This window comes from Ursus americanus, chromosome 15 (assembly GCF_024610735.1).
Source record: "Ursus americanus isolate L20-20 chromosome 15, mUrsAme1.1.p, whole genome shotgun sequence".
NCBI lineage: Eukaryota > Metazoa > Chordata > Mammalia > Carnivora > Ursidae > Ursus > Ursus americanus.
In genome coordinates this window covers 5,607,600-5,634,830 of record NC_142141.1, presented here as the reverse complement: position 1 = coordinate 5,634,830, position 27,231 = coordinate 5,607,600, and the positions used below count along the sequence as shown (strand labels likewise).

General features: G+C 50.6%; 1 protein-coding gene and 1 pseudogene across 1 annotated transcript in view; one reads left to right on the top strand and one right to left on the bottom strand.

Moving 5' to 3' along the window:
- The window catches only part of NEURL1B (neuralized E3 ubiquitin protein ligase 1B), a 38,761-nt gene extending 13,699 nt beyond the window's left edge, over positions 1-25,062 (top strand). Inside the window, exons 2-5 of the mRNA XM_045792114.2 lie at positions 3,968-4,513; positions 16,781-17,500; positions 19,612-19,737; positions 20,123-25,062. Of these exons, the coding sequence (XP_045648070.1) occupies positions 3,968-4,513; positions 16,781-17,500; positions 19,612-19,737; positions 20,123-20,367 (1,637 nt within the window). The 3' untranslated portion in view covers positions 20,368-25,062. The remainder of the gene's footprint in view (positions 1-3,967; positions 4,514-16,780; positions 17,501-19,611; positions 19,738-20,122) is intronic.
- LOC123788608 (cleavage and polyadenylation specificity factor subunit 5 pseudogene) lies at positions 11,720-12,455 on the bottom strand (annotated as a pseudogene).
- Positions 25,063-27,231: the final 2,169 nt, after the last annotated feature.

The following is a 27,231-nucleotide window of genomic DNA, read 5'->3' as shown; positions in this document are numbered from 1 at the left end:
AGGCGGCACCCTCACAAGACCAGAGGGTGCTCAGCCTTCCGTGGAAGGAAGGGGGCCTGGGGCCTCTTCCTGGCAGAATTTTCTCACCAGTGACAGCGCGCCTATTGGAATCTGGTGCTGGTGCCAGCAGCTAGGAACCTCTGTGCCCACAGACTCGGCCATTTGGGGGAACAGCTGAAGTGATCCCCAGGAGGGGAATGGTGGGGGACATTCTGGCCCTCGATGGAATATTCTGCAGTCATGAAACCTAAGCACTGTGAGTGTTCAGAAGCCATGTGGGGAGAATGCTTTTTATGTAATGTTGAGTTAGAAAACGAAAAGGCAGGAAGCAAAACTGGATGTGGGTTCTGACTGCCGCGAAGTTGGAAAAGGGGCTCAGGACTATTTAGTACTCAGTACTCCCGCACTGCTTAGGGAAGCAAGCTGGGACCGGAGGAGAGAATGCTGGTTTGGGATCAGACATCTCTGGGCTTACATCTCAACACTGCTTCTCGCAGCCGAGGGGAAGTGTCCCTGCTGCCTGGAGCTTTGTTTCCCGCCTAGAAAATCCTGCAGGTGAAGATTTTGGAAGTAGCTACACCCCCGTGTCCCCGAAGACATCCGGCAGGAGGCATAGCACACAGGCAGGCACAGCCAGTGGCTCCCACGTGGATGAGGGCCGGGCAGAGACCACGCAAAATGCCACGTGAGTCAGGGTGTGAAGGCAGGGAGAAAGGAGGGATTTTTCTCCTCCTTGCCGAGCTTTCTATAATGTGGCTGTGTTGTTTAAACGTGAGGTTTTCTGTTGACCTCTCCGAACTAGGGTGTTCTGCAGGGCCCTTGGGGCCCACACTCATGTTTCTGTTTCTTGTGGAAGCCGCTTTCACTGAGCTAAAAGCAGATGGTGGTGTACAATTTGGAGACTGCTTACCATTGTTCTTTCATCACAAGCATTTTCAATTTGTATAATTTAATAACACACCCTCTTAGACACTTTCACGCTGGTCTTTTTACCTCACGTCAGGGCACTGGCCTCTGAGGCGGTAGAGAGAGTGTTTATCCCTCACTCCCTGAAGGAAGTTGGATCATATAATCAAGATTCAACACGTATGTAAACTTCACAGGTCACTTGGCTGTATTTTGTCCTAACATATAGCTGGTTTTACAGGGAACTTCCCCCTGTAGGAACGAAGCAGTGTGACTCCCCAGCCAGCGTTCATGTCAACCGCCAGGTCACTCTGAAAGAACATCTACTTAGGATTCCCAAGCGGTTTGGTAAAGACATTCTCCAATTGAGAGAGAAGGATGGGAAACACAGCAGTGATGTCAGGGGAGAGGAAAAAAAAATCACAGAACCGTGGCTTGTGGGCTTTGGTGCTCAGAAGGGCTTTTGATCTGTGGTCATATTTAATGTAACCTGGAGAGTTTGCCAGCTGTGGGGACCTTGGGGAGACTTCAGCCTGTGGACCCCGGAGGAAGCTGCAGCCCAGAGAAGCTGGGTGGCTCGCATAAGACTACAGCGTGCCTGGAGAACGTGGGCTCCGTGGTCCCTGGGCGGCCTCTCCTGATGGTTCACACCTGGGTTGTATTTCTCCGACTTGTTTGATTCGTGTCCTCCAAAACAGCTCTCCAGTGGGCCCTTGCTCTTATCCTTGTAGTTCTGGAGATGGCCTGCAGTCTGGCTCTCGGTCCACCCTCCTCGCTGCCTGGGGGGGCCCCTCCCTAGCAGACAGAGCTGGCCCGCTCTGCTGAAAGCCCTCTGTGGCTCCCTCTCCCTCCTGCCCCGTACAAGGTTCCTATCAATCAAGGCAGTTTGGGTTGCAAATGTCAGAAACCTAGCTCAACCTGGCTTATAAGCAAAAGAATGCTCTCCTATCCTCCTTGGGTGGAGCTAACCTCTGCCATTCTGCCTCCTGCCTCAGAGGTGGCCTGCCCAGACCCCTACTGACCTTGAACTTGGCAGGCCCCTCTCCCTCTTTGGGCCCATTTCTCCTCCTGTGAAAGGGGCTGATCAGAGAGGATTTCTGAGGTCTGCTCTAGCTCTGAGATAATAGAGGCAGCAGCTGGCATTTATAGGGTGCTTGGTGAGTTTCTGGCCTTTGCTGAGCGTGGGGGGATCGAAGATGACACGGAAAAGCCCCTGCCCTCCCGGATCCAGCCCTAGTATCTCCCTATCCCTCCTCACCACTTCTCTGCTGCCCTGTCAAGTGTCCATTATTTGTCTTATTTACGGACTATATTTACGGACTATATTTACGGACTATATTTACGGACTATATTTTAACCACCTAAAGCAAGTATACAGAATGTTTCTTCTCTCATTAAAACCTCAATTCTCCAAATCTCTACTACCTTCAATCCAGAATCTGACCCCTTCTCACCACCTTCACAGGTACCTCCCCGCCTCCCAATCTCAGTGATCATCATCTGTGCCTGGAATAATCCAGCGGCCTTGTCCCAGCCCTCAGCTTCCTCCCCCACCCTCCTGCCAGCAGTCCCCTCTCCACACAGCAGCCTGAGCAGTCTCACCATTTCTCTGCTCGAAACCTCCAATAAGGTCCCTCTCACTCAGGGTAAATTGGCTCAAGAAAACGAAAGCAGCAACCATGGCATCTCCTCCCCACCCACCGCCGCTCACCGCTCCAGCCCTGCTCGCATTTGCTTCCAACTCCCACACCTGCTCACACCATCCCAGCTGGCTTCCTTGCTGTTTCTCAGCCATTCGTTCCCACCTCGGTTTTGCACTTGTCGTTACCTCTGCCTGGAACGTTCTTCCCCCAGCTACCCTCATGGCTCACTCCCTTCACCTCTGCTCAAAAGTCACCACTTAAAGAAGCCCTCTGTGAAAATCCTAGTACTTCTCTCTTCCCCACTTCCTGACTGCATTTTTCTGTCCCACCAGGTAGAGCATGTTTTACTTGTTGTCTGACTTTGCCCCCCGCCCCAGAATGTCCACTCCGTCAGAGGGGGAACCTTATCCCTCTTGGTGACTACTGTATTTCCAGAGCCTAGCATGGTGCCTGGCGCACGCTAAGTCCTCACTAAACATTTGTTAAATGAATGAATGATTAAAGTCCCTTAAGATTTTTTTTTTCCTTATGCAGGACCTTAGCTTCAGTCCTTGTATTTTGTCTTCTGCGGACCACTGGCTTCTGTTTGGAGAGGGGCCTCCAGCTTCCTAGCATGGCTTTCCACCTCCTAACTGGGGGATCCTCCTCCACAGGCTTGGGGGGAGCCATGGCTTGCCTTCCTCATCATCACATCTCTCTTCATTTTCCCCTGTCCTCGCTCCCCTTAGTCTCAGTATTAATGGAAGCCCAGCAATGTGCCCAGAGCACAGTGAACCCCATGGCCGGGTGTGGGAGGAGTGGTCCCTGCAGTGGCCTCTCGGTCCCTGGCGTGGCTATTCTTCTGCCCTGACTACAGAGCATTGTGGGCCAGGAGCGGGGGGTTGCCTACGATTTATAAGCACTTGCCACGAAAATTGTGCTCAGCTGCTGTTGTGAGTGAGCAGCAGAGACTCGTGCAGTAATTACCCACCCTGCCATCTCCCAGGCTGCCAGAGCCAGGACCTGCCCCTGGGATGGAGGAGGATAGGTGGCAATGATGAAGCCCCTACCTCAATACTCAGCCACCAGAGTTTGTGGCCAGCGGCCAGCTCCTTTGCAAAGAGACCCTCCCAAGATTCTCCAGGCCCTTTGGGGCGAAATTCCCTTAGAAATGAATCCTCAAAGGTGCATGTTCTAGAAAAGCCCACCTTGCTTATAAAGAATGCTTTCATTTTCTATAGGTAAACGGGAGAGGAAGTCACAGAATACAGTGACTTTGTCATGATAGCCTTAGGGCAGGCTGGCGGGAGCTGGAACCTTCACAAAGTTGATTACGGGTCTAATTAAGATGGAATTTAAAATGGGAATGACTGTTAAAAAACTCATGTGTTCGCGGAGTTCTGAGGCGCCCTCACCCTCCTGCCTCTCTCTCCCCGCAGACCCGAGTCCCCCGGCTCGCCTTCTGGCCACCCGGCCGTGCTGCGGCCCCGGCCCCGAGCGGCGCCCAGTCCTGGGCGAAGCGCCGCGCTTCCACGCACAGGCCAAAGGCAAGAACGTGCGGCTGGATGGCCACTCGCGCCGGGCCACTCGACGCAACAGCTTCTGCAACGGCGTCACGTTCACGCAGCGGCCCATCCGGCTGTACGAGCAGGTGCGGCTGCGCCTGGTGGCCGTGCGCCCGGGCTGGAGCGGCGCGCTCCGCTTCGGCTTCACGGCGCACGACCCGTCGCTCATGAGCGCCCAGGACATCCCCAAGTACGCCTGTCCCGACCTTGTCACGCGGCCTGGCTACTGGGCCAAGGCGCTGCCCGAGAACCTGGCGCTGCGCGACACCGTGCTGGCCTACTGGGCGGACCGCCACGGCCGCGTGTTCTACAGCGTCAACGACGGCGAGCCCGTGCTCTTCCACTGCGGCGTGGCCGTGGGCGGCCCGCTCTGGGCGCTCATCGACGTCTATGGCATCACCGATGAGGTGCAGCTCCTCGGTAGGTCGGACCAGGCCCGGGTTCTCTGTGCGCGTGGGTGCGTGGTTCTTTAATACTGGCAAACACAAAGGACTCACTTTGCCCAGCCTTGTTCTAAGCAGTTTACGCATTTTAACTCATTTTTTTAAAAATCACAACTGGCCAAACTCATTTTACAGGTGAGAAAACTGAGGCACAGAGAGGTTAAATAACTTGTGTTGCAAAGCCAGGACTGGAAGCCACAAGGGTTGGGTCCAGAGTCCAGGCCATGGCCCAGGTTCATTCATACATCAGGTACTTGCTCCGTCAGCCTTTTGTCCATTCCTTCGCTAATTCCTTCACTCTCTTTTTTTTTTTTTTAAGATTTTATTTATTTATTTGACAGAGATAGAGACAGCCAGTGAGAGAGGGAACACAAGCAGGGGGAGCGGGAGAGGAAGAAGCAGGCTCCTAGCGGAGGAGCCTGATGTGGGACTCGATCCCAGAACACCGGGATCACGCCCTGAGCCGAAGGCAGACACCTAACAACTGAGCCACCCAGGCGCCCCTCCTTCACTCTCTTATTCATTTGCTCACTCATTCACTCATTAATGCATGTGTTTGCTCACTCATTCGTGTATTCATTCACACAGGTGCTTATTCGTATGCTCATTCATTCAGTCACTCACACATCTTTACTCCACAATCAAATTGATGCCCCAGTCCTCGAGTATCTATGGTGGCCACCGTTAAGGGGCTCAAGGTCTGCTGGGGACGCAGGCAGACAAGCCTGGCCAGCTTGGCTCTAACAGAGGAGGCAGTCACTAATGCTAAAATCCTGGTGGGGAGAATCCATGTGGGCAGAAGCCCTTGTCTTGAGACCTTTTTTCCTTTTATTACTTTTTAAAATGATTGAAAATTCACATAACGTCAAAATAACCATTTTATTTTATTAAAGATTTTATTTATTTATTTGACAGAGATAGAGACAGCCAGCAAGAGAGGGAACACAAGCAGGGGAAGTGGGAGAGGAAGAAGCAGGCTCATAGCGGAGGAGCCTGATGTGGGGCTCGATCCATAGCGCCGGGGATCACGCCCTGAGCCGAAGGCAGACGCTTAACCGCTGTGCCACCCAGGCGCCCCAAAGTAACCATTTTAAATGTACGGTTCAGTGGCCTTCAGGTGGCAACAGTCACCTCTAGTTCGAAAACATTTTCATCACCCCAAAGGGAAACCCATACCCATTAAGCTGTCACTCCCCATGCTCCCCTACCTCCAGCCCCTAGCAACCACTGACCTGCTTTGTATTTGTGACCTTAGCTCTTGAACTCACAGGTCACATGTGAGCCAGCCCAGCCTTGATTTCCGAGGAAGGAAAGGGAGAACAGGTTTCTCGGGGGATCTGGACACAGGCCTACCTGTCATTTACCTGCAGTAAATACACAGATCTAAAGTTTCCGTGTTTTAAGTTTGAGTTTGGACGGATTTATACACCTGCCGTAACCGAAGAAAGTTCCCGTCTTTCTTGGAGGCAGCCCGTGTTCTGATTTTTCACCAGAGGTTCGCTGCACCTGTTCTTGAACTTCACGTAAATGGAAACATACAGTATATATGCATTTCCGTCTGGTGGCTTTAGCGCAGCACATCCTTTTTGAGATTCCTCCATGTTGTGGCCGTGTGACTCAGCGGTTTGTTCCTTTTTAACTGCCGAGTAGTAGTCCACGATATAGATGTACCATCGTTGGTGTATCTGAATGTCTGGGCTGTTTCTGGTTTTTCTGCCTTGCACCTTGAAGGAAAAACTCTGGCCCGGGCTCCTCTCTTGCCACTACCACCCACACCACCATTGGGCAAGGAGGGAAAATGCATGCCTCCTGGCTGTGTTCTCCTTCCCCAGAAGAAGGAAGGCAGAACTTCTAAGTGGTTAAGACTAGAAGGTTGGGAGTCACACAGACTTCTGTTCTATACCTGGCTCTCGACGTGGCAGCTCTGTGGGGTTAGCCAGGTGACTAAACCTCTATATGCCTCAGTTTCTTCATCTGTAAAATGGGTTCGCGGTAATAATACCTCCTGGCATTAAGTCACCTGAGAGGGTATATGAAAGGGACACAGCGCAGGGCCTGGCACATAGAAGGTACTCGATGACAGCTAAGAAATCAGAATCTCTGCCCATTTGCATGTGGGGCTAAGCACATGTCTGAATTCCAGGCTTAGGCAGACCAGACCATGAATAAGCTACCCACCCTGCAAGCTGGGGCCTTACTTGGGCATTTTAACCATGTTCCCCCACACTCCTTTTCATAGACGGTTCTGCATTTCACCTCCAGGAGGTGTAGGTTTCTAAAGCCTCCTAGATCTCCTGTCGCTCTTTTTTGGAGCTCTCTATTCAGAGCAGGGAAACAATCACACCTCATTCACCTGCTCCCTCATATAGCCCATGTGTTGGGGTAACCGCCAAGAAATCATATCCACCCCGTAATCTGCACAAGTGGGTTCGGGTTTTTTGAAAATACAAACTGAAAGCAGCCTTTGATGACTTAATGAATCTGAATAAACCTGTAAGGAGTCATGGACTCTTCCCCCGTTCATCTGTTCACTTAGCAAACTTTTATTGAGCCCTCTTCAACACCCCAAGCCCCCTGGAGGAAAGGGAGCGAGCCCCCTGGAACACTGGTGCAACTGGTAGACGTGACCCCGTTTCCTTATCTTCAGGTAGTGCTGGAGATGTGCTGGTTGACAGGAAGCCCCTGTTTACAAGTGAGATTCGAAGGAATTCCATTTCTGAGTGATAGGATTCTAAGTGAATTTCACTTCTTCATACCTCTATGAGCTATTAAAAAAAAAAAGTGTGATGAGCTTATAGTGCTTTTACAACGAGAAAGGGCAATAAAGCTATTTTTCTTCCCGAAGGTTATATGAGATGATGGGGAAGTTTCTGGCAGGTGATCAAAGCTTAATGTTTCCTTCCCAGGGGAAGAGTAAATTGCCATTGGGTACATCTGGGTAAAGGGATTATGGGTGATCCCCACCATTGTCACCACTACCACCAAAGTTACTAACAACTCATGGTCAGGAAAAAAAAAAAGTATAATAAAAATAAGAAAGCTAAGCTTTTATGATTTTTTATGGCTTGAGTTCAGGCAACAGATATCCTACTGTTGCTAGCAACATGAGAACCACAGAAATCCCACCCTAAATTGGATCTCCCCCTCCCAGTTCTTAGAACTGGGCTTTCTAATGGTGTGTCTAAGGTACCCAGTGGATGAATGCAAGGCAGCCAGTGCTTGTGCAATCCAGAGCCCTCTGATCTCCTTTTCCTCACAAGGAAAAAGGAGGTGACATAGTTCCTTTAGAGATTGTCAGCTGTGAATCTCCAGAATAGAAAACTCCAGAATAGAGACCCCTCACCCCTCCTTCACCTCTCTCAGACGCCACTAGATAAAGATTGAAAACCAACAAGCTCACGTGTCACCCGAGTAAGCTTGTCAAATTGAACAAATAAAAATACAGGACACCTCGTTACATGTGAATTTCAGAAAAATAAGAATTTTAGTACAAGTATGTCCCATACAATACTGGGGACATACTTATTGGAGACATTTGCTTTTCTGAAATTCGAATGTTACTGGGCATCTTGGATTTTATCTGGCACCCCTCATCTGGGAAACATCCCCCATCTTGTGGGACAGGGGGACCCTTTATTTGCCCTGGAACTTGAGCTAAAGTCTCCAAAAGAAGGTTCATAGGCCTCATGTATTTCTTTCAGTTGATGGAATTATGTTCCTAGCCCAGCCTCCTCCTTCAAGGGGGTCCAGCAGCAGACCCCTGTGTCTGGTGTGCCTTCTCTTGTGACCTGCTCATTCTCTCCTTAAGACAGGGGGTTTTAGCCCCTTTAGATAAAGAATTCAGGACTCAGAGAAGGGAAGTGACTTGCCTAAAACCACCAAGCTTGTGAGTGGCAGAGGCAGGATTAGAACCCAGATGGCATCCGTCTGTCATTAGTTCAGTGGTTCTCAGCTGTGGCTGCACCCAGACCAATTCAATCAGAGCTTCAGGGAGTGGCCCCCCAGGCATCTAGATCTCTTAAGGCTCTTCAGGTGATCCCAGAGTGTAGCCAGGCTTGTGACCACAACAGTCCCCTTTGCACTGGTGCCTGTCTCTCCTCCCTGCTAGGTGCTGAGCTGAGTTCTTCAGACATGTCAGTTCAAGGCATGGGGTCATCCCAGGACAACAAAAGCCCCTCCTGTTTGACTTTTCTGCTTCATTCCCAAACCCACTCTAAATTCGCATTCACCCCACCCCTTCCCCTGCCCAGATAGGCACCACTCTGGTGTTTAGTATATTTTTTTAAATATGTAGAGTTTTACATGCATAGAAAGATGGGACTGTGCAAAGAATCTTACCCGTTCTTTTTTCACTTGTCCCATTCTTAGATTAGTCTGTGCTGCTGCAGATCTGTCTGGTTTCTTGTTCCCCAGCAGCTTCTGTGCTGATGGACTGGGGCGCCACCAGTTCCCCCCAAGCCCCCAAGCAAACCACATTGCAGTGCACACTCTCCCACAAGGCTGTGCTGTGGCTGCTGGGGTTTGCCATCCTCTGGGGCACAGACCACGATGGCCTTGCTGGATCCCGGAGTGGTCCATCTTGAGAACCTGTGATTTTTCTCGGTGCCCCTTTGGGCCAAAGAGAAAGGGCTGAGCCCAGGCATATGATTTTGTCGAATTTAGTAGTTCCTGGACCCAGGAGAGGCAGGTATGGCCAGGTTTGCCCCTCCTCTCCTTGGCTCCTCTGAGAAGCTCTTTCCTGGAGCTCTGGAGTTCAGGCCCCATGTCCTGAGGCCCCTCTTTCCCTCTTATAGACAACTCAGTAGTGGTCACTGTCATATAGCCCCTTTGTCCTTCCTCTGCCCAGTGGTGGAAGGCTGGTCAGACCAAATAAGCAACCCCAGTCCAAGGCCATGGCATTGCAGGCTATGTTGTCAGAAATCTTTTAAGTGGCAAAAACCAGTTCAGTCTTGCTTAAGCAAGGGTAAAAAAATGTCTCATGTGACTGAAAATTCAAGGGAACAGTTGCCTGTAAGGTTGGCTTGATGCAGGAGTTCAGTGAACAGCCCCTGAAATATCAGCCTGCCTTTATTTCTTGCCCTGCTGCCATCTTTATTAGCATTATCTTCAGCTGGGCTCCCTTTTGGAGGCGGGGGGAGGCCACTAGCAGCTCCATCTCCATGTCCCTCGTCCTACCAGATTAACAAATCTAGCAGGATGTAGCTTTCCTACAAGGTCTAGCTAAAGTTCAAGGTTCAGCCTCATTGCTCTCCATTACCAGGAGGATGGGATAGAGTGACTGGCCAAGTTAAGGCCTCCTCCTCAAGGTAATCAGTGGAATTGGGAGTGGGTGTGGGGCAGTTCTCTGAGAAGAAAAGCTGGGTGCTGGGACCTGAAGAAGGGGGACTGGATGCCATACAACCAGAAACAGCTCTACATAGGCCTTGTAGGGGAGTCATTTACCCTTTCTGAAAGCCTTGAGCCCCTTCGTTAATTTAGTTACCTACTATGCGCCAGGCACTATGCCAGGAACTTTACCTGCGTGACGTTTTCCAGTCCTCACTAGAACACTTGAGGCAGGAGATAGCATCATCCCCATTTGCAGATCCTGCATGGACGGATAACTTGGCCAAGGTTACCTGTCAGTTGGTAGTGCTAGAGTTGGTGTTTGTTATTTATGAACATTATGAACAAAGTGTTTTACAAAGACTTAAACTTATGGATCCAGACGCAGGGCCTGGAGGTCAACTGCACCACCCCATGCTTCAAGTGAGGAAATTGAAGCCCAGAAAGAGGCAGGGACTTGCCCAAAGTCACCCAGCTGATAACTGGTCATGACAGGGGAGGGTGTTGGGCCCAGGACCCGGGGGGGGAGGTACCTCAGCATGGGACCTGTGAGCACCCCATATCACACAGGGAGGAATGGCTGCAGGTGGCTTCATCCAGAGCCTCAGTGGGGAGCAGTACAGGGTAACTGGTTTTTGCAGTTAGTGTATTCTCTCCAAACGGTCCAGGCCAGCACCCAACTCCCTGCCCTGATAGTAAGGCATTTGCCCAGCAGAGTGGCCTGAAGGACTGTCATTTCCCAGGCTCCCGAAGGCCTACTCTGTGCCAGGCACAATGCCAAGAACATTGTTATTCCACAGATCTACCATTAACCTTTCCCACGGACCTAGGAGATAGGGGTGAAGGTCCTCACATTGCAGAAGGAAACTGAGGTCACATCCAGGACCAGACAGTGTCCAGGGGACGTCTGTCTCCCCTGGTCCAGTCTTCTTCGGTTGGAAAAGCATGGGCTCAGTGGCCCACAGACCTGACATCCACATCTTTCCTTCTTAAGCCCCAATACCCCTGCCCTGCTGTGAGCCCTCCTGTGCCCATGGCTGAAGGAGATCTGCTCCTGTAACCTCCTGCCTCTTTGGAGACATTGCTCCTCCTATCATGTGTCCCTTTCTCCAGCCTCACTTTCTCCCTCTCCACAAAGTCATTCCCATGAGCACACAAAAGAGGTCTGGTTTCCATTAAAAAAAAAAAAAAATGGCCCTAGGGGCGCTTGTGTGGCTCATTTTGTCAAGCTTCCAACTTTTGATCTTGGCTCAGGTCATGATCTTGGGGTCATGTGATGGAGTCCCACGTTGGGCTCTGTGCTAAGCGTGGAGTCTGCTTGAGATTCTCTCTCCCTCCATCCCTCTGGCTCATGCTTTTTCTCAAATAACTAAATATTTTCTTCTTTTAATGCCCTTGGCAATCTCCTCCACCAGCTACTTTCTCATTTCCCTGCCCTTCTTCAGAGCAAAATTTTCTCAAAAATATCTTTGCCACCCTCTCCACCTCCCTCTTCGGCTCGTCCCAGTCCTCTTTAGCTCATCCCAGTATATGGTTTTTTTTTTTAATTTAAAAAGTTTAATGTGAAATTTAAAAGAAAATACAAAAAGAAAGAAGTCCACTTTCTTTAATGTACAAAGTATGAGTAGAAACAGTAGTAAATTATATATTTGTTTACACCATTTACACATATGTGTGTATGTGTGAATGTATACATGGCCACAGATAGAGTGGTTCTCCACATTAACTCTACTATTCAAACAGTAGAAAGTGGGTATCAATTTAGGGAGTGGGAAAGAGATAAACCCCAAAAGACTTTCCTACCATGTTTATTCTACACTGTGTATGGCTGTGTGCTCATTTCTCCACAGCACAGAATTCAGCTGTTTATAAAACTGAACCTGTTCAGAAGTTGAAGGAGACAAGATATGATGGGCCCGTGGCCTGGTGCACTGTCATACAATTCAAACAATGGTATAGCTACCAGCTTGTAATTTTTAGGGACTATAAACAAGGCTTCCTCTTGAAGGTGAACCAAAAACAACGTATGTTCCTTAGGCTCTGTAACATGTACAGGAAAAAATGGATACTGAGGAGGTTCAAAATTTGGTCTTTACCAGTTGCCAATGCAATTAGCAATGACCCAGTCCGGCAGGACTTGATCTTGACCAGTATCTCTGCCAGCATTTTAGTCCTTCAGTTTCATCCTCTCCTGGGTTAAGTTCACCACCAGGGACGTTGAAGACAGTTGTTCCCAGCTGCAGCAGTGACACGTGGGGTAGCCGGTGCTCACGCACCTCCTCACACCGATTTTATCCAGTTCCTGCCTCATGCACTGAAATCTGGCCGCTCCCAAGCTGTCCCCACTGTTCACCGGACTCAGCCTACAAGCTCTCCCTTCAGCCCCATGCTGCCAGATCCAGAGCCCAGCCTCGTCCTCTTACCTGGCCTCTCACTTTGGCACAGGTGGTCTCTCCCTGCCTCTCTGACCTGCTCATGCCTCCTGGCTTCACCAACTTCTGGTTTTCCTCCTGCCTCCCTGGCTGCTCCTCCTTGGCTTCTTTTCTGGCTCCTTTCCTGCCTGTCTCCATATGCTGAGAACCCCAGGGTTCCATTGTCAGCTTTCTTCTCTATCATGTAACACAATATGCATGTAGAAAAGTGTACAAAACATCTGTGGAGTTTAACGAGCCATCACAGGGCAGGACCATTTCTCCATCTACCCTTTCTCCAGATGATGATCCAAGCCTGTCACCAGGCCTCGAATCCCATCTTTAGGATGTTGGCTCCCAAGTCCGTATTCCCAGACCTGATGCCTCCCTTGAAGTCCAGACGTCCCTCTACTTACTCTCATCCCCTCCTGCCATCCAAAAGGCATTCTACACTGAGCACACTCAGGCATCCATCCCCACTGTCTTCGAAGGGCACCACCCATTTGGCTGACTGGTCCAGAATCTCAGGAATCATTCCTGACCCCTCTTTCCTTGCCTTACATCCACTGCCTCAGCATGTCCTACCCCTTCTGCCTCTAGTGCGCGTCCTGAATCACCTCTGGAGACAAAGTGACTGATGGATGACCCTTTGTCTCTAATTCTTCTAGGCTTCCTTCTTCTTCACACAGATGGTTTCTCTTGAGACATATATTCTCCTTTACTTCCAGTCCCAGACATATTTGACCTGAGAGAGCTAGGGAAAGGAAAGAATCCAGCTTTCCTCCAGATCCAGAGCCAGGCTCTGGACATGGCCCAGGGAGAGTGGGAGGTTGTGGAGCCAATCCTAGCCACCCAGTCTCCCTATGCCTGGCCCGGGACTGCTATTCAGTAGATGTTTGGGGCAGGGGCAGAACTGTCAGACTCATTCTCTCAGGGGATATTAGGCTCATGGGGACTGCAAATCCAAGAGCCACTTGGCCTGAGGCTGAGTCCGTGTGCTCTGAGAGTGGAACAAAGACAGGTGAACTTTGGAGGTAGTATTGCTAGTCGTCAGGGGATCTGGTTTTGGAGTCACTTAGCCTGAGATGGAATCCCATTTCTGTCACCCCTGGCTGTGTGACCTTAAATAACTCACTCCACTTCTCAGAGCCTGGGTGCTCTCCTGCTGTGAAAAGTGCCCACTTTACAGAGCTCCATGAGATAGTGGCGAGGACTGATGGGGATAATGCACAGAATTGCATCTGGTAGGCAGGGTCTCAAAAAAATGTCTATATATACTTTCATCAGGTCGAGTGAGTTTGGAGGCAAATTAGAAGTTAGGAAGTTAGGAAGTCCTGATAAGCTCCCTTGGGGGCCTCCTGGTATTGTGGGATTTCTGGTTCTCCACAGAGATTCTGAAGTGTCAGGCCTAGGCCAGCACTGTGTTGTCTTGGGCCTGTCTCACTCAGGGACAATGCCTGATGGAGACAAAGCTCCTTTCACAGAGATAAGTGAGGAGACCCAACCTTTTCTGAGGGGCTGCTGTGTGCCGGTTATCAGGCTAAATGCTGTCTCATATGTTGTTACACCAGCCTCACAGACTAAGCTTTCCCCTCAGAAATGCTGTTCCTTCACACAATCTATGCCTTCTGCCCGGAATGGTTATACCCCACTTCCCAGGCACCACTCTACTCCCTTGGCCTTCAGGTCTTCACTCCATCTTCACTGTCACAGAGGCCTGTTTTGGCCTCACTTCTGACCAAGTCCCCCTTTCACACACTCTCAGAGAACTCCAGTTCTGTCACTCCCTGGTTGTGTGACATGGAGTAACTCACCTTGCCTTTCAGAGTCTGAGCCCCCCCACTGAAACATGCTCATTTTACAGAGCCACACAGGACAGTGGCTCTTAGTAACACTCATCACACTTTGTACTTATGTCTGATGCTTCATTAAAGTCTGTCTCTCCCACTAGAATGGGAGCTCCATGGAAACAGGAGTCTGCTCGTTCACCTCTCTTCACCCAGTGCCCAGCACAGCGTTTGGCACATGGCAAGTGCTCTATACATTTTGTTCAAAAAATATTGAAGGAATAATGATAATAATTAACATGTTTTAAGCACTTACTTTGTCCCGTGTTCTGTGCTACATTATTCATAAAAACATCTAATTTCATCTCTATAACAACATGAGGGAGGGACACCAGGATTATTCCATTTTAAGCTGAGGAAGCCGAGGCTCTGAGAGAGTAAGTGACTTACCTAAAGTCACACAGCCAGAAAGGGCTGAAGCCAGGAACTGAACCGTCTCCACAGGCCATGCTCCTAATTAGAATGCCGCATTGAAGGACGGACTCCTGCGTAGAGCTGTTGGGGCAAGAGGGAGGAGCACTGGGATGGGGGACAGAAGCAGACGCTGGCAAGGGCAGAGGTCCAGGGTGAGCCAGGGCCAATGCCTTTAGGCTTGGCCTAGCAGGATGGGCGGGACAGAGAGCCCTGGGAAAGCGCATCACACCAGGAGGCCCCACTAGAAGTGCATGCTACACCAGAAACATCCTGCTTACCTAAAATGCCTTTTCCAAAAAAAAAAAAAAACAAAAACAAAAACAAACCCAAAACCAAACTTGTTTTAGTCTTTTATATGTGCCTTTTTTTTTTCTGATTACAAAACCAATACATGTTCACTAGAGAAAAGTGAGAAAATCTAAAAACTGTAAAGAAGCAAATTTCCACCCAGAGACAACCACCCTCAGATTGTTATGTATATCCTTCCTGTATTTTTCCTATGCACCCTATACATACATTTCCCACACAGTTGGAATCAAATAATATATTCAGTTTTGTATCTTCTTTTGTTCACTTAATGTAGTATCATCAGTGTTTTCCCACATTATTAACTATTAATTGGAAAAGATTTTTTTTTTTTTTAAGATTTTATTTATTTATTTGACAGAGACAGCCAGCGAGAGAGGGAACACAAGCAGGGGGAGTGGGAGAGGAAGAAGCAGGCTCCCAGCGGAGGAGCCTGATGTGGGGCTCGATCCCATAACGCCAGGATCACGCCCTGAGCCGAAGGCAGACGCTTAACGACTGCGCCACCCAGGCGCCCCTGGAAAAGATTTTTTAAAATATTGGGGGGTTCTGATAAGACTTGTAATACACATATTTATTGTAGAAATATTGGATAACACACCGGATGGCCAAACAAACAGGTCTGTGAGCCAGGGTCAGAACTTGGATGGCCAGTTTACAAAATCTGCCCCGTAGATTTCTGCAGGTGGGGCAGGGAGTAACATACCAGACTCTCACTAGGGGCTACGGCATGCTTTTTGAAAAAGCATATTCATTATTATGACTTAATTTTATGTTTGGAAAACTAAAGAGGAAGAAACACTTTTTACCATGATATAAATTACAGAATGACAAATCTTAGCTAGAGGGATCTAGTTAGAGAAGTTTGAAAAACAGTTTTTCTTGCTTTAATAAGAATATTTTTATCACTAAAAAAAAACTTCCCAATACTTTAATGACTGTTTCTTTCTTTCCCTGATTTGTTACTCAAGAGTAGCAGTGTCTTCTAGAAACCTCATTCATTCATTTATTCATCCAATAAAGAATGACGGTTCTTTGCCCAGCACCCTGCTAAGCCCTGAGAAGGGGGTGGTGAACAGACAGGCAAGGACTCACATTCTAGTCGGGGAGGCAATTGACAAGTAATCTGCCAAAGTATGAAAACCTGTATTACCTAAACGAAACACTATTTTGTTTTTTTACTTAACTGTAACATGTAGTATCAAGAACATATTTCCATACCACTAAAAATTATTCAGTAATATTTTCATGACGGTGACTTAAAACTCTCCTTAGTTTTCTGTCCTATAACATGAGGCCACCTCTTGCAGAAGGCTAACATATTCAGTGTGCAGCACCCAGGCACTAGGCTCTGTGCTGCGTTCTTTCAGAGTCAGCACATGTTGAAGAGCCTGGGTTCTTGTTGTAGCTTTGCCAGTTGCTGTGCGACCTTGGTCGCATTCCTTAACCCCTCTGTGCCTCATCTCCCTTCTTTGCTAAATGGCTGGTAATAACGAGACACACCTCACAGGTTGTGTGAGATAACACGCGAAGGGAGCTTAAAATAGCACCTGTCACGTAAGGCCACAAATAAAGAGCAAAAGGAATCACTTCTTGGAGATTATGTTCTAGCTGGGGAGGCCAGGAATAAAGGGTTTGCAAATCTTCCAAAGTTGGAGAAAACCTTTGCAGTGGGGGAAGGGAGGGAGGAAGGAAGGAAGGAGGGAGGGAGGGAGGAGGAAGGAAAAACGGAGAAGGGGCCTTATCTGCCCTTTCCAAAGAGAAGTCAGCGGGCCGTGCTTACTCAGATTCTGTGCACCTGTAGTGCTTGAATCAGTACACACATGAACTAGAAAAAAGTGAGGGGCTGTGGGGAGACGTGGGGGGACAGAGGCCTGCGGGTGGCCGGGGCTCCCCGCCGGGGACCCGCACCCTCACCGCCCCCCTTCTGCCCTGGCGCAGAGAGCGCGTTCGCCGACACGCTGACGCCCGCGCGCCTCACCCAGGCCCGCTTCAGCGCCTGCCTGCCGCCCAGCAGCCACGACGCCGCCAACTTCGACAACAATGAGCTCGAGAACAACCAGGTGGTGGCCAAGCTGGGCCACCTGGCTCTGGGCCGTGCCCCGGGCCCGCTGCCCGCCGACGCCTCGGCCGCCGCCATCCCGTGCGGGCCCCGCGACCGCCCGCGGCCCGCATCGTCGCCGGCGCTGCTCGAGGCTGACCTGCGCTTCCACGCGACGCGCGGACCCGACGTGAGCCTGTCCGCCGACCGCAAAGTGGCCTGCGCGCCGCGGCCCGACGGCGGCCGCACGCTCGTCTTCTCCGAACGACCGCTGCGACCCGGCGAGAGCCTCTTCGTGGAGGTGGGCCGCCCGGGGCTGGCGGCGCCCGGAGCGCTGGCCTTCGGCATCACGTCGTGCGACCCGGGCGGGCTCCGGCCCGCCGAGCTGCCGGCCGACCCCGACGCGCTGCTCGACCGCAAGGAGTACTGGGTGGTGGCACGTGCCGGGCCCGTGCCGAGCGGCGGCGACGCACTCAGCTTCACGCTGCGGCCGGGAGGCGACGTGCTCCTGGGCATCAACGGGCGCCCGCGCGGCCGCCTGCTGTGCGTGGACACCACGCAGGCGCTCTGGGCTTTCTTCGCCGTGCGCGGCGGCGCCGCGGGCCAACTGCGCCTCCTTGGTGAGTTTCCCCACCGCGCGTGCGCGGGCCGCCGCTGGGTAGCTCGAGCCAGGGCTGAAACCCGGGGCCGGTTTCCCAGGCTTGAGCGCGTGCTAGCATCCTCTTGCCTCCACCTAGAGTTTCTGATTCAGTAGGGGCAGCCCCGAAATGCAGTTCTAAGGAGTGTCCTAGGGATGTCCATGTTGCTGCTCCCAAGCCTGCATTTTGCCCACACCGACCTAAGTTCCCACTGGGGTCAGGGCCTGGAAGGCTTTATGCAGTCGGTAAATGGGCAGTGCAATTTTTATTTCTGTTGTTATGACTTATTATATCACGGATTTATTTTTTACATACATGAGGCATATTATGTTGTAGGAAAAAAAGTAAATACAACTGCACGTAAAAGAGTACATCAGAATAACAGTGTCCACAGAAAGCGGGATGGAGGCTTGAACCATCTTATTTTGACGTGATTTTGCCTTCATTCATGCCACCAATAGACACGGAGGACGTACCAGCTGTAGGCCAGGCCCTGGGCTCCAGGATGGGGCACCACAGAGGACAGGACACAGGCCATGCACAGGAGATGCTTACAGACCACCTGAACAGAGAGCTGCACCGTGTGGTGTGGGCTGCTGAAGAGCGGCTTCTCTCTAATTTGGTAGAAGGGATGTGGTGGTCAGGACAGGTTCCCAGAGAGCACAGCTCCATTTTCATGATTCAAGAAGTCAGTCCAAATGGTAACAGAAACGATGAACATTTCCTGTTATCTCGTTCAATTTTATACTCCTGATGCCTCTATGAAACCAATATCACTATCCCACCCACAGATAAGAAAACTGAAGCACAGAGAGATTAACTGACTGTCCCAGTCACACAGCTGGTTAGCCATGAAGATGTTGGGCAAATCACAGACCCTCTCTGAGCCTCTGATTCCTTCTGTGTAGAGAGGGAGTAATTACCTGCATCCTGGCATCGGCATGAGGATGAAGTGATGAGGTGCCTGTAATGCTTTCGGCAGGTGCCTGCCTCCTACAGCGTGTTTAATACACAGTAACAACAATGACTGCTGTTTGCAGGCAGAGGAGGAACACAGTGGTCATCGTTTTTGGGGAGCTGTGTGTGTGTGTGTGTGTGTAAGGGATGACCAAACGTAGTCATCATTTACCCTGAGATGAGTTTTCTAAGTTCCCACTGGGGCTTTGGCAAGAACTAAGCCTAGAATCAGTCTTCCTTACCCTCCTCCCCAACACCTCCAGAGGAACCAGGATGAGTCCCTGAGTGGTCAGGAAGAGTAGGTAGAACGGAAGCGACTTCCTTCAGAGGCCAGGGACTTGCCCTCCTGATTTCTACCTGACAGCAACCTCAGCACTGTATTATCTGTCCATCCATCCTCAAGTAGGGTAAGGGAAGGAACATCTCTCTCACCTAAGAAATAACCCATTATTATCGGAACCAGCAGTGAACACAAGGAAGAAAACTCATTCGTGTTGCATACTACTAGTCAGGAATCTTGTAGTTGTAAGTGACAAAACCGCATTCGAAGTGCCCTAAACTGAAAGGAAAATGTATGAGTACACATACCTCAAAAGTCTGGGAGTAGATCGGATGGATTCAGGAATAGCTGGACCGAGGTTTTGAAAGCATATTATCAGGATCCCATCCCAAAGCTCACTTTCCCCTGTGTTGGCTTCACTCCCAGGCAGGCTCTACAATGCTGGACCTACCTCCCAATGGATGGGCCCTTTCTTTCCCAACAGTTGTAGTGTTCTCATGAAGGCCTCTTTGACCTTTACTGGGTTATGTAGCCTTACCTAAACCGTCACTGAGATCAACAGGTGGAAGTTCTTCTTGGCCTGGCCTGGGTCATGTGAGTGAGGGTGACGTAAGTGCCCCAAAACAAAATCCTGGTGCAGTTTCTGAAATAAACAGGAATGCAGGCTGAGCAGGCAAAAAAATAGGTGTCCACCACACATGTGCGATTCCATCAGTCCTTAGCAGAAACCTGGGAGGTAACTCTTATCCCCCCATTAGACAGAGAGGGGAGCTAAGGTGCGAAAGAGTGAAGAGTCAGGGACTAGCAGAACAGGACCCACCTCCCACCGCCCCTGATGGAGTCTCTTTGGTCTCAGGCACCCTGCAGTCCAGCCCTGCGACCACGTCCCCGTCAGGGTCCCTCAGCGGCTCCCAGGATGATAGCGATTCTGATATGGCCTTCAGTGTCAACCAGTCCTCCTCAGCATCTGAGTCATCCCTGGGTAAGGAGGTATAAACCCCAGGGGGTAGGGGCTGTGGCTGGCCTGGCTCCTTCAGCTGTGCCAGAGCCTTCCTGAAGCTAAGCTAGGATGGCCACCTTTCCCCCCTGCATCCTCTCCTTTCTCGGCTGCACATTCATCTAGGGGGAGGAGGAATCGTCGTATGGTATCCCCAGAGGGTGATAAGGGTGCTTGAATCAGTACACACATGCTCAGGGGAGGGAGGGTAGGGAAGGGGACAGAGCCCAGAAGAAAACCCCAAGTTGGTGTCTCTCAAAATTGTTTCCCCACAAGTTCGGCCACAGAAGCTCTGCCTTCTTGGGGTTGCCCCAGCAAAGCCCACTGGAAAACCACATTCTTAAGACTGTCTTGTTCTCCCTTTCTGCAGTGACCGCACCCAGCTCCCCGCTGAGCCCCCCAGTGTCCCCTGTGTTCTCCCCACCGGAGCCGGCAGGCAGCAAGAACGGCGAGTGCACGGTGTGCTTTGACGGCGAAGTGGACACCGTCATCTACACATGTGGACATATGTGTCTGTGCCACAGCTGCGGCCTGCGGCTCAAGAGGCAGGCCCGCGCCTGCTGCCCCATCTGCCGGCGGCCCATCAAGGATGTCATTAAGATTTACAGGCCGTAGCCTGGCCCGTCATCGGGCCTTGGCCAGAGCAAGGTCACCTTTCTGAAGGCCCCCAGGGCCAGGCAACCGCTGTGGCCGCCAGGGAGTCCAAGGGCAGTGGCCATCCTGTCTGCCACTCTCCAACGGTGGGCAAGGCGTGACAGTCATGGAGATGAGGCCTTGGGGGTCTGAGCCCAGGCAATGCCTGCTTCTGGCTCAAAAGGGCTTTGCCCCCAAAAGGCCGTCCCAACAGCAAGCTCAGGACCTGCCTAGCAGACCACCCTGTCCCTCGGTGACCTCTCAGCTGGGAAACAGCACTCTCTGTGCAATGCTTTTTGCTGGAGTGGGGTTGAGTGTGTGAGAGAGGGTGAGGGGACGGAGTGGTCAGAGAAGAGAGAGGGAATGTGTGTGAGAGGACGAGTGAGAGAACGCATAGGTATTTATCCAGGGAGCCTGGCTCGGGAGGGTTATTTAACACTAAGGAATGTGCAATCCAGAGCCCAGACGGTAGCGTGACTAGAAATTGTTCACTTTCTGGGGCTGTAACGTCAGCTGGGTTTGAATGTATGAAGCCTGCACCTAAACAGAACTCCCTTGGATGGTATAGAAAAGGGACACTCGGATTTTCTAAGGGAAGGAAAAAATAGCTCATTGTTTACAGCTCCAAAGCAGCAAAGCCTTGGGGGGAAGGTGGGTGGAGAACAGAAAAGAACAATTTGCTTTTTTAGTTTCTTCCTCAGTCTTGGAGAGGAGTTTTGATGGGTGCTGCGGCCCACCGAGAGCTCTGGGTGGTGTCAACCCCAGAAGCCTTTTCACCCCTTCCCCCCCACCCCGACAGCCTAATAATAAGCATAGTGCACCTCGACTCGGTCCCTCTAGATGCTTTTCGTCTGTCCCACCCCTTGCTGTCCCCAAGAAGAAGGCAAGCAGCAGGTTCTCTTTTCCTGAGGGAGGGAAAGAATCCTGGAGGCTGGTGACTCACCTGCAGTTGGAAAGGCCGCCCCATCGCGCAGACGGCTCTCCAGATTTCGTTTTGTCACCCCGGGCCTGGCGTTCACCAGCGGCAGTGGGCATCACCAGGGCAGCCTGCTGGGGAAGCGGGAGGAGGAAAAGACTTTGCAACGGGTTCTGATTCTCAGCTTCTTTCCCTGCTGATTACTAAGATGTTAAATGATCATTAAGATGTTAATAGCTGAGACATTAAAATGCTGACCTTGGGACTCTCCCCCCCCCTTCCCAGGGCCATCTGCAGGCATTTCCTGGGACGTGGCCCTGTCCCTGACTGCCTCACCCCTGCGGAGGCCCATGTCTGCAGGCTCCCAGACCACCCCTGGGCTGATAGACTGGCCCAGGCCCGCTCCTCCTTCTGCCCCCAGTTCCGGTCCTACCCTCTGCCCTATCTTGCGCTGTACCTTTAAGGAAGCCCCTGGGCCTCTCTGATTCTCAGTTCCTAATCCGTCCAAGATGAGGCCCAGTACCTGCCCACTCCAGAACCCAGACCAGCATAACATCTAAAAAGCCCAAGACACTGCAAAGAACAGATAACATTTTTACTCCAATTCCTAATCTGTTCCTCTGCTGCACAGATGACGGCAGGGAAAGGAGAGCATTCAGAGAGTTTCTAGAACTAATGTTTGCTGGATGTCTGGAGGCCCAGAGCCCAGCCCAGCTGGGCCCTCATCAAATCAAATCCCGTAAGACCAGTTGGTCATCGCAATGCTCTAGGTCTTGGACCGCCTGCTTCTTCTCTGCCTAAAGTGGTCATAGAGTTCTGACCTGATCTCAACTTCAGAACCCCCACCCTTGCCCCTGCAAGGGCCCCTGATTGGTTATTTTCCCCTAGTGAATCTGGGAAACATGCCCACCTTTAAATTTTGTGACAGAGGTTTTTGGGGAGCAACTGGAACCTCAGGATAAGAGCTGGAGAAGCTCGGTAGCACTCAGTGGCCAGCAGGAGCCTTCCACTTCCCCCATGGGGGGCGTGGGCACAAACCTTGTGGGAGAGGACTCGTGCCCTCCTCCCCACCAGAGCTGGTTCTCCAGGCAGCAGTGCTGCTGACCGGATTGAGCCAGTCACAAGCTCTGGTGGTCTCAGAAGCCCACGGGAGGCAGCTGGTCTCCCCTGCCCCCTGCCCTTCCTAACTGTCCCCACCCCTGGGTGCCAGCCACGGTCATGTACAGCCACCACCAGGAAGCCAGTGACCGAGGGCCTGGACCCACGTGGACCAGGCCGTGCTCCTGGTGACCTGTTACCTGGAACAAAAGGAGCTGGTGGCCTGTTTAACTTGCTCCGCAGCTGCTATAAATAGCCTCCCTGTTTCCAAGAGAAATGAGGGGGGTGTTTATCTTCTAAAAACCAGACATTTCCTGATGCTCTAAACTGATTTATTCAGAGCTGTAGAGGAGCTGCTCCCATGGCCCTCACATGGCGGGAGAGAGAGGAAAGGGAACCCCTCTTTCTCACTTCACGCCATTACGTGCCTCGGTGCTGGGCTGGAGAGGCCTCTCCACGCACCGATCCTGTGAGGCTGGCCTTCTGACCCCACTGAGTCAGATCTAAGACACCACCGATTATAAAATACACCATTTTATGTACCACTAGGGGAAAAAAGGCGAATTTTAACTGCTAGATGGCACAGCTACACAATCCGTTCTAATCAGAGACTGGAAATGTGGAAGAAAAAAAAAAAGCTGTGCTATTTAGAACTGATAAAACACGGTATTATTCCCGTGGGACAGGTAAGAGAGCTGAGGTCCTGGGGGTGAAGTGATAGGATCACATGCAGTATGTGGCAGGGCTGGGATTCTAACCCAAGAGTGTCTGGTGCGGAATCCCACTCTCTCCGCTGCCAGGCCCCAAGCCCTGGAAAGCTTGAGACTGCCTTGAGTTTTCTTTCTTGAAACTTCTCTGGGCAGCCCCTAGAGAGAGCCTGGGCACCTGCACCTGTATGGAGGGTTCCAGCCCCAGGCTGCCGTCCCTCTGTCACCCATACCATGGAAGTACAAGTGTCTTTCCTTTCAGGCTCGCCTTCCCACTGCCCACATTCTCCTGGCAGAGCTGAGCTATGTGATATCCTGAGGCCAACCTGAAGGCCTCCTTTGGTGACACAGGGGTGTACATACGGGGCAAACCTCGTGGAGGGGCCGAGAGCGTTGCCCCACCACCTTCCTGGGCCTCAGCACCACCACCCCCTTGGGCAGGGACTCCGGGGCTAAGAAGGAGGAGACCAGAAGATACTCCGTTGTTGTGGTCTTGTGCCTGTTTATTTTGAACCACCAGAGAAACTGGGCTGTTTCCAAGTCAGAACAATCTCCTTTTCCTAGTCCATTCCCAGAAGTGGGAGTCTTCTGGGCTATAGCCACCCAGGGCAGCTGCTCCCCGAAGTGCAGCAACACTTTGCTCAACACCCACTCATCAGCATGGCCTGTGTTCTGGACACAGTGCTGGGAACTGGGACTGAAGACAGAGCCCACAGGGAGCTGACATTCTGGAGCCGGACAGATTTGCACCTTTTCTTTGCTCGCTCTGGCACTGGGTCCTGTGCCAGCACATAGTAGGTACTCCGTAAAGGTTTACGGGAGAAATCAGAAAGCAAGTCCCGAGCGCTCAGGGGTTTGGTAAAACACCACATACACGTGCACACAAAGTCATTCGACAAACTGCGTGCCTACCAGGTGTGGGTGCTGGGGATTCGGAGCTGAGAGGACAGTGCCCTAGCTCTGCCTTCAGAAATAGAGACATTAGAGGATGATGAAACACTGGGGACAGAATCCGTTGGGCTGTCTTGGCCATTCTGTTGCCTTTGGGGATCTATCCTGGTGAGTGCCCACGACTGCTTTCCCGACCCAGAGCCCCCTGCATGCTTCGAGAAGCCTCCTCTGCATTAGAAATGCCAGGCACCTTGTAGTCAGTGAGCTGTTGCCAAAATGGTCTTGGGCAGAACCCTCAAAGGCCCCACCACTTGATGATCACCCTCCAGTCTCACCAGGGAGACCCATGGGAAGGTGGCTACCTGCTACTTTCAGGCTTGGCACTGGTCGCTGGAATCATCCCCAGGTCCCAGAGAATCCCATCAGTTCCAGTTGGCAGTGGGCTTGTGCAAAATCTTGGAGAATGAGAGGCAGTAACCTCCCCCCTGCTCAATCCCATCTCTGCCCCGGTTTTGGGAGAGGGACGCCTGCTCAGGAACACGTGGCCGCCTGGCATTTCTTGGTATTTAACTGTCTTTCCCAAGCCCCTAATGAAATGACTTGTACAACAATCTGTCTGTGCCTTATCAAAGTGTCTGTGCACTTTTTATCCTTTTTAAAAGCAACTTTAACAAGTGGTCAGGGGACTAGCATACATGGTAGTATTCCAGAAATATGTGCTAATCACCGAAACCCTTCTGCATTATGTTTTTGATGTAGGAGTGATGAAGTGTACGTCTCTCATCCCATCCCTTCACTACCTGTGTACAGACCTTTTTAAAAATATCTCTTATTCTTATTTTTCTGATTCAATACTGTGACTTCTCCAACACAATCTAATCTTTGGGGATTGTAATAAAGGTTTTAAAACTTGGGGGGAGTGGGTTGGGAAGGGTTTGCACTGGTTCTGTGTGTTGTGCTTTTGTGTGTTGTGTGTTTTGGTTTTTGTCTATTTTTATCTGTTTTATATTAACATAATTTTTCTGTTTAAAAAACAAATACAACTTTGGCTTGTTAAAAAAGAAATCTTCTTCAGAAGTCAATTTTAAAAACCGCAGTTGCACACACTGTTGGGGAGTGAAGGTGAGGAATACAAAGCATTGCCAACCTTGAGGGAACAATTTGCAAAATGTTCGCAGAGTCCTGATAATGTTTGATCCTTTTGCCAAGTAACTTTTGCAAAAATATCACAAGAAATAACTCTAATCAAGGATAAGCTCTATATGCAAAGATGTTCATCGCAGCATTATTTATAATGGTAAAAGAAAACTGTATAAGCCACCCTGACGTCCAACAATCAGGGTGACCTTGCCAGAACTCTTGGTTGCAAGTGACAGAAACCAAACCCAAACTGGGTTAAGGGGACTGAAAAGCTCAGCTAACTGCAAAGTCCAGTATCATGAACCCAAGAACCCACTTCAGGTGCAACTGGATGCAGAATCTTAAATGCTGCAACAGGACTTGTTCCCCCCCTCCCCCTTCTCGCTCTGCCCTCCTTCCCTGCGGCCAGTTCCCGAGCAGTTTCTCAAGACACCTGGCCACAGCACAGCGCAGGCACAGCCTACAGCCTCCTCCCTGTGCCCTGTGTGGGCCCACCTGGATCACGTGCCCCTTCCTGAGCCAATCACAGAGGCCAGGGAGATACAGACCTCTGATTGGCCAGACCCAGCATAGGCGCTCAACTCCACCCAATAGCTGCTCTCCTAGAACTGAGAGTAGGGAATCGCAGTCTCAGCGAAGAACTAGTGCTGCGCAGGCAGGAGCAACAGGCATCTATCTCTCCAAGAAAGGATGAACGAACCATGATACAGATGTATACCTAGTTAGTAGTATGACCCGTGAAGCCAGACGGCCTGGTCCTCACCACGACATTGGACGAGACACTTAACCTCTTTGTGCCTCCGTTTGCTCATCTGCAAAGCAAGAATAGAAAAGTTTGCTGATTTTAGGATGGATGCGAGCATTATTGAGATCATGCTGGTGATGTGCTTGGCACCGTCTGGCACTCAGCAAAGAGTTTATAACACGGGAACATGTTTATGTCAAAACATGGTGGGAAAATCAAGATATAAAACTGCACATACACTCTGATCTCGTGGGTGTAAAAACAAGCAAGCAAGCGAGCAAACGAACGAACAACACCCCCCAAACCAGACTTGTGTTGGAATGACCAACAGGAAGGAAGCAAAAATCTCCATGGGGGCTATGTTGGGATAATGGTATGATTGGACTTTTCCCCCTGTGTTTTCTAAATTTTCTGTAATGATAAATTATTACTTTTAATTTAAACTTGTCATTTGGAAAATAGTATCTCCCGTCTCTGCAAAAACCGATGAAAACAGCTAGCCCTTGCTGGAATTCGTCAGGAATTCCCAAGCTGATTGTCTGAGTTTGAGATCCAAATTTAGTCACAGTGGAGATAAAGGCCTGCAAGCTTCCAGTGGAGGCCAGGCCAGGCTGACCAGTTTGGTTGGGCTTCCTCCAGGCCAGGCTGTAGGGCCCAGATTTCTGGGGGTGGAGCCCTGCAGTGGTATCAGGAGTAGCAGGGGAAGGGAGAAGGTGGAGCTGCTCAGCCCTGCTTTTCCTGGCTTGCTGAAATAGCCTGGTTTGGTGCACTGAGTTTGGGGAGCAACGGGGTAAAAGAAGTGAAGTTGCATTTATGAAGCCAAAAGCCGAAGAAACCATGATTTTCCTACTTCTCTCAATGAATCTTCACAACAATGTTGGTCTCCTTTTACAGGTGAGGGAACCAGGGTCCCTTCAAGGTAGAAGACGGACTGGACCCTAGATGTGTTTGTTCCAGAGCTAAGGCAAAACATGCCTCTGAAAGATAACGCTCATTTCTAGTAGGCCAGGGGATGTTTTCATAGATACCATCTGATAATCAAGATTTTTTTTTTTTAATAAAGAGAGGTGAAGACTATACTAATATAGACTCTTTGGGTTTTAGGAGACTGAAACCCAACTCAAGAAAAACAACTTAAGCAACAACTCACACAACTAAACTGGTCAATCCTCGCTTCAGGAATGGCTGGATCCAGGTGTTCACATGATGTCATGAGGTATCTGTCTCTGTCTCAGTTCTGCTTTCCTCTGGGTTGACAGCACTCTCAGGCAGGCTCTCCCTTTGTGATAACCAACATGGTCTCCAGTGGCTCCTCACTCATACCATACCAGCTTAGTAACCCTTTGGAA